This window comes from Suricata suricatta, chromosome 16 (assembly GCF_006229205.1).
Source record: "Suricata suricatta isolate VVHF042 chromosome 16, meerkat_22Aug2017_6uvM2_HiC, whole genome shotgun sequence".
NCBI classification, from domain to species: domain Eukaryota; kingdom Metazoa; phylum Chordata; class Mammalia; order Carnivora; family Herpestidae; genus Suricata; species Suricata suricatta.
In genome coordinates this window covers 56,418,644-56,428,452 of record NC_043715.1, presented here as the reverse complement: position 1 = coordinate 56,428,452, position 9,809 = coordinate 56,418,644, and the positions used below count along the sequence as shown (strand labels likewise).

General features: G+C 55.3%; 1 protein-coding gene across 1 annotated transcript; it reads left to right on the top strand.

Annotated features, from left to right (window-relative positions):
• The first annotated feature begins 4 nt into the window (after positions 1–4).
• Positions 5–6,486, top strand: TNNT1 (troponin T1, slow skeletal type). Its single transcript, XM_029924765.1, has 7 exons — positions 5–215; positions 420–497; positions 2,595–2,708; positions 3,075–3,184; positions 5,218–5,308; positions 5,598–5,638; positions 6,382–6,486. The coding sequence occupies exons 1-7, from the start codon at positions 117–119 to the stop codon at positions 6,425–6,427; spliced, it is 579 nt and encodes a 192-aa protein (XP_029780625.1). The 5' UTR covers positions 5–116; the 3' UTR covers positions 6,428–6,486.
• Positions 6,487–9,809: the final 3,323 nt, after the last annotated feature.

Genomic DNA, 9,809 nt, shown 5'->3' with positions numbered 1-9,809 from the left:
CCCCCCACCCCCGATGTTTCTCGGAGGTGCCCTCAGGTGGGTGCCTCCTCCCCCGCACGGCCTGGGAATGACGGGGGACCCTGCCCTCCGTGCTGCAGGACATCCACCGGAAGCGCATGGAGAAAGATCTGCTGGAGCTGCAGACGCTCATTGACGTGCATTTTGAGCAACGAAAGAAGGAGGAAGAGGAACTCATTGCCCTGAAAGAACGCATTGTGAGTGGGGGGAGGGGGGTCCGCAAATTCCGCCCGCCCCGGGGAGTCCCTGGGGTCCGGGATGGATCCCGTCCAGTGCACACCCGAGGCTGAATCTTCGGGAACTGGCCGGAGTCCGTGGTCACACACAAACTAGCTCATCTCTGCTCTTGACCTTCTTTGGGGGAGGGGTTCCTACACCGCCTCATTTTTCTGTCCCCCCAGGAGCGGCGCCGGGCGGAGAGAGCCGAACAGCAGCGCTTCAGAACGGAGAAGGAGCGCGAGCGGCAGGCTAAGCTGGCGGTGCGTGCCTCCCCTCCCCCACTGCCCTTGGACACCAAATGTTTCTTCTCCAGCTGGACGCTCTGTTTCCCAGTCACGGTATTTTCTGCGGTCCCGAGAAGGTCCTTGTGGTCTATTATTCAAGGATCTGTCGGTTGGAACCCCAACCCAAACTGGATTCAGCAGAAAGATAAGTTTATTGGTTCATATAACTAAAAAAGTGTACAGTGTGCCTTGCTTCAGGTATGGCTGGATCAAGGAACTTAAGATCCAAAGGCCCAGCTTTTCTCTTCCCATCCCGGGGCTCATCTTTCTGTGGACATTGAGGTGAGGAGCTCCTGGTCTGAGCCCTACAATCCCACCGGACCCGGGCAAGCCGGATTGTTGGTCACCCTGCTGGTCGACCCGCTCTCCGGCAGGGGCGGCAAACGACCATCTGTCCTCTGCGTGATCCTGGGGTGAATTCAGACTGGCCACCTGTCCCACTTGGAGCGAACTGCTGGCTGGTTGTAGGACACTGGTCAGAATATTCCCATATCCCCTTGGCATCGAGGAGTGGCCCCCTGGAACCACTTTTTTTTTTTTTTAAGTGTTTTATTTATTTTTGAGAGAGAGAGAGAGCAAGCGTGAGCAGGGAGGGTCAGAGAGAGAGGGAGACCCAGAATCTGAAGACAGGCTCCAGGCTCTGAGCTAGCTGTCAGCACAGAGCCAAACGCAGGGCGTGAACCCATGAACTGCGAGATCATGACCTGAGCCGAAGTCGGACGCTTAACCGACTGAGCCCCCCAGGTGCCCCTGGAACCGCTTTTAAGGATTAGTAGTAGTGTGACATGGCCAAACACTGGTCCCGAAGATGTTCATGTCCCAACTCCTGGACTCTCTGAATGTGGTACCCTGCGTGGCCAAAGGGACTTTGCAGATGCGACTGAGTTAAGGATCTTGAGGGGCACCTGGGTGGCACTGTCGGTTAAGCATCTGACTTCCGGCTCAGGTCACGATCTCACGGTTCGTGGGTTCAAGCCCTGCGCTGGGCTCTGTGCTGACAGCTCAGAGCCTGGAGCCTGCTTCAGATTCTGTGTCTCCCTTTCTCTGTCCCTCCCACGGAGCTCTGTTTTTTTTCTCTCTCTCTCAAAAATAAGTATTTAAATATTTTTAAAAAGTAAGATCTTGAGGTAGGAGATGATTCTGGATTATCCAGACGGGCCTCGTGCCATCACAAAGGTCCTTATAACAGGAGGCAGTAGGGTCAGAGTCAGAGGCATTTGAAGATGCAGTTTTGCGAGCTGTGACGAGGGAGGAAGGGGCCAGGGGCCAAGGGGTGCAGGCAGTGCCTGGAAGCACCGGCAAGGCAGTGAATCCTGCCCCGGAGCCCCCAGAAGGAAGGAAGGAAGGAAGCGGTTCACTCCTTGGTTTTCGCCCGTAAGACCCACTTCCGACTTCCGCGCTGCAGGGCTGTAGGGTGACTGGCAAAGTACAGCAGCAACAGGACGCTGCTCAGGGAGGGCGTGCGGGAACCGTGAAAGCCTGTGGTGCCCACCCACCAGCACTTCCGGTGGGGAGGGCACTCGGTGGGCAAGCCTCCTGGAGCCCGCAGTGCGGACTTTCTGAAACATGGCGATGTCTTCACTGGACATTCCAGACCCCCTTCCTCAGGCTCAAGGCTGTGCAGCCCCTTTTGGTGCCCCAAGTGCCCCACCCCATCACCAGGTACCCTCCTTCATCTTCTGACACAGTCATCCTTATGAGAATAAGAGAGACGAAGGCCCAGAGAGGGTCGGTATCTGCACTGAGGCCACACAGCAATGCTCACCGGTGGCCATTCAGGCTACAGGAATGTGGAGAAAAGCAGCCAGGTCCCTTCTGCATTTTAATTCTTGCTCCGGGATCAGAAGGACCAGAGAGAAGAGGCTTGCAGGTGGCCATGCGGCGGGACCTGGAAGGGCCAGGAGCGGGACGCCTCTCTTTTTGCCTTTCCTGACATTGACTTTGTCTCAGGCCTTGGGTCTGGTTGACCGCTGCTTCCATCAGTTCACCCCTGAGCCGCCCTACCTTCCTGCGTTCCAATCTCAGACCTCTTCCCCAAAGGTGGCCTTGGGGTTAACCCCTTCCGTCCCTTAGGAGGAGAAAATGCGGAAGGAGGAGGAAGAGGCCAAGAAGCGGGCTGAGGACGATGCCAAAAAGAAGAAGGTTCTGTCCAACATGGGCGCCCATTTTGGGGGTTACCTAGTCAAGGTGAGTTCAGTCCGGGGGACTTAGGTCTGAGTTCCCGGGGAGGAGGGGCCAGGGACTGGACTTCTGGTTCCTGAGGGAGGAGGCTGGGACTCCTGGGTCTGAGGGAGGAGGGGCTGGGGGGCAGGACTCCTGGGTCTGAGGGAGGAGGGGCTGGGGGCCTGGACCCCTGGGTCTGAGGGAGGAGGGGCTGGGGGCCTGGACTCCTAGGTCTGAGGGAGGAGGGGCTGGAGTCCTGGGTCTGAGGGAGAAGGGCCCCAGGATCCAGATTCCTGGGTGTAGGGGCAGGTGGTGAGGAGCTCAGCCCCCCCCACCCCCCCAGGGCTCTGATCTGCCTCACTGTTCAGTCCCTCCTCTCTGTGCCCTCAGGCAGAACAAAAGCGTGGTAAGCGCCAGACCGGTCGGGAGATGAAACAGCGCATCCTGTCTGAGCGGAAGAAGCCTCTGAACATCGACCACATGGGAGAAGACCAGCTCCGGTGGGTGGCCGGGGACTCGGGGGGGGGGGGGGGGCTTGCTGTCAGACAGGGAGATAGAGGGACCCTTACCGGCTCTGGGAGGCCAGAAGCCCAGGTCTGAGCCCTCGTGCTGTGTGACTTTGGGCATGCAGGACCCATTCTTGTGGGTACCATGACCTGTGGATCTGGGAGGTAGATGGCGAACAGCCGGGTCTCCACGGGCAGAGAGTCCAGATTGTGGCGTCTGTCCGATTCCGTGATGTACCCCCCCCTCCCCCACGTGTGGACCTCACACCGCGAGTGTGAGGACGCGGCTCTGGGAGGCGTTCCGGTGGCTCCAGCCCACGGCTCACCCTGCGCCCCGCCCGTCTGAGCACGTGATCACCGGACCTGAAGTCACGTGTCGCTGGTGTGCCTTCGCTGCCCCTGCCCACCAGCGCGTCCACGCGTCATTACCTCAACTGTAGTCATTCCATAAAGGTCGGATGAGGGTCTCTAAAATTTCTTCAAATAAAAACATTCCTCGGAGGAGAGGGCAGTGGCGAAGCCGGTAGCTAGCAAGAGAAACCCGGAAGGCTAATAATGATCAAATGAATGGGAACACTAGCTTTATTGAGTGCTAACTTCGTACTAGGCACTTTGCAGAATTCCATCCTATAGCAGCTTCTTGGAGTAGATTTTTACCAGTTAAGAATATACTTGGCCTTGGGGCGCCTGGGTGGCTCAGTTCAATTCTTCTTCTTCTTCTTTTTTTTTTTTAGTGTTTATTATTTCCCCTGCACGAGCAAGGGAGGGGCAGAGAGAGGGAGACACAGAATCCGAAGCAGGCTCTGGGCTCTGGGCTCCGAGCTGTCAGCACAGTCCCTGGAGCGTTCAATTCTTGATCTCGGCTCAGGTCATGATCTCCCGGTTTAGGGGTTGGAGCCCCGCCTCAGGCTCTCTGCTAACGTGCAGTCTGCTGGGGATCCCCTCTCTTCCCTCGCTCTCTGCCCCTCCCCCATGCTCCCGCAGCACTCTCTCTCAAAGCAAATAAATAAACTTAAAAAAAAAAATTAAGGGGGCGCCTGGGTGGCTCAGTCAGTTGAGTCTCCGGCTTCGGCTCAGGTCAGATCTCACGTTCGTGGGTTCGAGCCCCGCGTCGGGCTCTGTGCTGACAGCTAGCTCAGAGCCTGGAGCCTGCTTCCGGTTCTGTGTCTCCTTCTCTCTCTGCCCCTCCCCCTCTCATGCGCTGTCTCTCTCTATCAAAAATAAATAAAACATTAAAAAAAATTAAAAAAATTAAGTTTGGCTTCTAGTAAAGAGATCTGTGCATAGCAGCCTCAAATACAGAGGCCGATTTTCTCACAGAGAAGCAGCCTGAGACCAGGTAGTTCACAGCTGGCATGGGACCTCTACAAAAATCACTGGAGACCCAGACTCCTCTTTTTCTGCTCCGCCACATTTAGCCTGATATTTCCATCCTCCAGAAATCACCTCGCGGTCCCATGTGGCTGCTGGAGCTCCAGCCTGCAGGTCCAAGCAGCAGGCAGACATTGCAAGGAAAGAGCCGCTAAAGGGGCTTCTGGAAGCCCTATCCCATGACCTGCCCGCCCCGCATTGGCCACGCCCACCCGCATGCGCAGGGAGATGTGGGAGAGTAGCTTTTTAACTGGGCCTGGTGCCAAAAGTCGTGTCTAAGGAAGAAAGGGAGAAGAGACAGAGAGCTGGTGGCCACAGAGTTTTTTGCACGTTTTATGGAGACGGAAACCGGATCCTAGGGGATCACTTTTGCCAGAGGACAGCAGAGCCGGATTTGAACCCGGGCTTCCTGACCCCAGAGCCCAAGCCCCTAACTGTGACGTCGTTCTCCCTTAGGGAAATATGACTTTTGGATGTGGAGACGGGGCGGAGACTTACAAATCCTTTTCTCCCATTCACGTTGAATACTTTGTCCTCACCTCTTAACAAAATGGTACCAGTCATGCCCAATTCAGAGGACACGGGCCGTGGCTTTGGACCGTTCTCTCTGGGCTGTGGGCTGGCCCCGTCTGTGACAGCGCTTCCGCCCCTGCCAGGGAGAAGGCCCAGGAGCTGTCGGATTGGATCCACCAGCTGGAGTCCGAGAAGTTTGACCTGATGGAGAAGCTGAAGCAGCAGAAGTATGAGGTGAGGCCTGTGTCCCACAGAGGGCAGGGCAGGGGCGGGGGGCGTGTCTGGTGCAGGGCAGGGGAGTGCGTCCATGTGTGTGTGTCTGGCATAGGGCAGGGGTGTGTGTGCGTGTCTGGTTCAGGGCAGGGGTGGTGTGGTGCAGGGCAGGGTCTTGTGTGTGTCCTGTGCAGCGCAGGGGTGTACGTGCATGCGTGCATGTCCAGTGCGGGGCAGGGGTGTGTGCGTGTCCGTGCAGGGCGGGGGCGGGCATGTGCCCCCCCCCAGCATCTCCCGCTTTCCCTTGCAGATCAACGTGCTCTACAACCGCATCAGCCACGCCCAGAAGTTGTAAGTGCGCGGCCCCTCCTCCCACTTGGGGCTACCCTTTCCTTCCCTGTCGCTCCCTTTCAGTTCCTCGCCCCCCTCTTGGCGTCTGTCCCTTTCTCTCTCTGTCTGTCAATCTTTGGGGCCTTCTTACTCTCTTTCTCTCTCTGCCTTCGGTCTCTCTCCATCTCTGTTTCTGTGTCCCCCTAAATTGGCGGTTGTCAGGTGGGGAGGGTGGACACGTCGGGCTCTCGGGGCTGGAGGGGTCGGGGCTCCTGGCCCCTCGCAAGGGGAGGCCCGGAAGCTGTTCCACATCTTGCTGCCCAGGACCGCCCGGCGGCACATGTCAGCTGACAACCTGCTGTAACTGGTTCAGTGTCTGCTTGGCCTCCCTAGCTTCCTTGTCTGCTGCCTCTGTTCATCCGTCCCTGTCTCCCACTGTCCGTGTCCCTCATGCCAGCCCTCATGCGTCCTGCCCACGCTCACTCACCCAGCCCTCCCTTCCCCCAGCCCGTCCTCCTAAACATTTGCCCGCGCCCACAGGGGCACCCTGAGCTCACCCACCAGCTTCGACGCCCTCAGGTCAGGGGGAGCTGGCCTTGGACCGTCAAGCCCACGGCCCCAGCCCGTGAAGGGAGAGCGCATTTGCCGCCCCTTCCTCTGGGCCGGGAGAGCCGGACGTTTACTTTGGAGGGGGCACTTCCTGAACTGAGGGCAGGGGCCCGGGGATTCCGTCCTCCCTGACACCCCCCTCTCTTCTCCCACAGCCGGAAGGGGGCAGGAAAGGGCCGCGTCGGAGGCCGCTGGAAGTGAGGACCTGGGAGTGGTGGTCCCGTCTCTGTGGCTGAAATAAACGCTCCCCGTGCAGGCGCTTGCTGAGTTCTATCGTTATTGGCCCGCAGCCGGCCTCTGCGGTGCCCTTGACTCCTCGCCAGCGCTCGGCAGGGTCAGGTGTCAAGGCGAAGCCTCGCCCGCTGCTCGTGGGCACGTCCCGTGGCGGGGAAGCCCGTCTGGCCGGGCCTCGGAAAGCTAAACAGTTACCCTATGACCCAGCAATTCTGCTCCTAGGCGTCTGCCCGAGGGAACCGAAAACATACATGTACACACACACACACACACACACACACACACGCACTGTGCACACATGCCGGCGGCGGCATTACTCGCAAGGGCCAGAAGGTGGAAATGCGCGCAAACGTCAGTCAATGACAAATGCAAAGGGGTGGTATTCAGTCGTAAACAGGAACAGAGTCTCAGACCGTGATGCTCGGTGAAGGGAGCCACACACGAGGCCACAGGCTTGTGACTGCATTCGTTTGAGTTGTGCAGAGGGCCAAGGGGAGCCCTGGTTCCCTGCGGGGTGGTGGAGATGCTTGGCGTGGCCACACCCCCTTGTGAATATAAAAAGCCCCTGAACTGTACATACACTTAAAAAAGCAATTTATTTTATTTTTATGATTTTTTTAAAATGTTTATTTTTGAGAGAGAGCATGAGCAGGGGAGGGGCAGAGGGAGGGGGACCCAGGCAGGCTCTGTGTCCTCAGCCTAGAGCCTGACGTGGGGCTTGAACTTACAAACTGCGAGATCCTGACCTGAGCTGAAGTCAGACATTCAACTGACTGAGCCACCCAGGTGCCTCTGAGATTTTATTTTTGTAAGTGATCTTCACGCCCAATATGGGGCTTGAACCCACAACCCTGAGGTCAAGAGTCACACCCTCCACTGACAGAGCCAACAAGGCACATCCTGAAGTGTACACTTTAAGCAGGCCTTCTTTTTTTCAGTGTGAGTTCTATCTGAATTTGTTTTAATTTAAAAAATTTTAGTGTTTAATTATGTTTTTAGTGTTTATTTTTTAAATTTTTTAATGTTTATTTATTTTTGAGAGAGACAGATACAGAGCATGAGCTGGGGAGGGCCAGAGAGAGAGGGAGACACAGAATCCGAAGCAGCTCCAGGCTCTGAGCTGTCAGCACAGAGCCTGACGTGGGGCTCGAACCCATCAACCATGAGATCATGACCTGAGCCGAAGTTGGACGCTCAACTGACTGAGCCATCCAGGTGTGCCTAGCATTTATTTCTGAGAGAGAGAGAGAATCTGAACAGGAGCAGGGCAGAGAGAGACACAGACAGCGTGAGTGGGAGAAGGGCAGGCAGAGAGGGAGACACAGAATCTGAAGCAGCTCCAGGCTCATGAGCTAACTGTCAGCACAGAGCCCAACGTGGGGCTTGAACCCTTGAGTTGTGAGATCATGACCTGAGCCGAAGACGGAAGCTCAACCGACTGAGCCACCAGGCACCCCTGGAGGTCTCTCTTTCTAAGAAGGGACATAGGTGGGGTTTGTTTTCCGGCATTTTAGCCTCATCTCATGCTGCCAGAATTTTATTTCCATGGTCATGCTGTCAGTGCCTCTTCATGTTTCTGCACTTGAGTCCGATCCCTTCCCATGTAACGCCAGCACTGTGCCAGCAGCGTCCTTTAGGAGTTACGGTCGGCTGCTGGTAAGGGAGACCCGAAATAACAATGGTTCTGCTGAATGGGGGTTGGTTTTCTGACACACAAGCTAAAGGAAGGCGGTAGGCAGTCCTGGGCCGGAAAGGCAGGTCCAAAGTGCCATCAAGAGTTGAGACTCCTTCTGCTTTTCTGCTCTGCTTCCGCCCACGAGGTCACGCTGTGGTCACAGGATGATTTCTGGAGCTCTAGCTGTCACATCCGCCTCCAGGAAGGGGGGACAGCAGAAAGCTGAAGGCCAGAAAGGTGCATCTCTCAGCTGAGTTGAAACCCTTTCTAGAGTCTTTCTGGAAGCCCCCTCCAGCAACGTTCATTCCCATCTTATTGGCCTCTCCTAATTGCTAAGAAGGCTAGGTCTCTGTCTCACTCCTTAGCTAGCTGGGGGACTTCGAATAAAACCCGTACTCTTTTTTTTTTTAATGTTTATTTTTAAGAAAGAGACAGCAGGTGAGCAGGGGAGAGGCAGAGAGACACACAGAATTCAAAGCAGGCTCCAGGCTCTGAGCTGTCAGCACAGAGCCCGGCGCGGGGCTCCAACTCATAAACTGTGAGATCATGACCTGAGCCAAAGTTGGAGGCTCAGCCGGCTGAGCCATCCAGGCACCACAGCCAGTGCTCTATGTTTTGAAGAGGAGACAATAGTTATGGGCAGGCAATGAGCTGTCTCTGACATGCTCCACTCCTGTGGCTACCCAACCCATATATACAGATCCTGCACGTGGAAAACTCACCCATTCCCCAAGGACAAAAGCCCAGGGTCTTGGTGGTCAGACCAGGTTCTCGAGGTCAGCCCGGCCCCAGCAGTCAGGCGTGGGTGTGCTTTCTAATGGTTTAACATCCTGTAAACCACATGCACAGTTTCTGCCTCCCTAACAAATCCACGATGGGGAAGTTGCAGGGAACTGTAATAGTAACAATTCAGGCAAACATTCCCACAAAGAAAAGAGGAGAAAGAGAAGCAAGTACATGGAGGTCATTGGGTAGGAAAAGAGATCATATGTTACCAGAGCTGGAAAATGTGGTTCTACACATTGGGACAAAACCCCTCTTCTGTGATCACTTTGGCCCCCGACACTCCCTGTAAGGGAAGGACTTCTTTTCCCGTGCCCATATCTGAGGATGCTACTTGGAAAATACCGTGGCTATTGGCAAGGTTAACAAATACAGTCTCCTTCCTGTTGTGTGGCTTTGAGGACCCAGGAGATATTTTAGTGTGCCGATTGTCACAAGAAGGTCAGCTACGCGGTATCTTTCACAGGACATTTCTCTCAAATTATAAGTTTTCTCTGTGCAAATAACTCTGCCAAGGACAATTTTAAAACTCATCAATGCTTAGTCCTGTTTTCACGCTGGACAACAGTAAACCTAATGCTTTCATTCACTCCTTTATCTGGACCATCTTTATGACACAGACCAGCGTGTTTTTTCTGCCATTGCAGGGAACGTCTTCTTATCTTACTGATGTAATTTTCACCAGCAGGGAGGGGGCCTGCAGTTCTAAGGTTAAGCATTGCAGTTCCAGTGTTAGCCTTGAGAGAAAACAGCAGGCCTAGGAAGTGAAAAAACCTTCACCACCGAAAAGCAAAGGGGAGAAGAGAATTTCAGCCAGTGGGATACGAAAATGTACACAGCCAATGCCTTGTACCTATCAGACATCATAGGTACACACTCAACAAGTCCAGG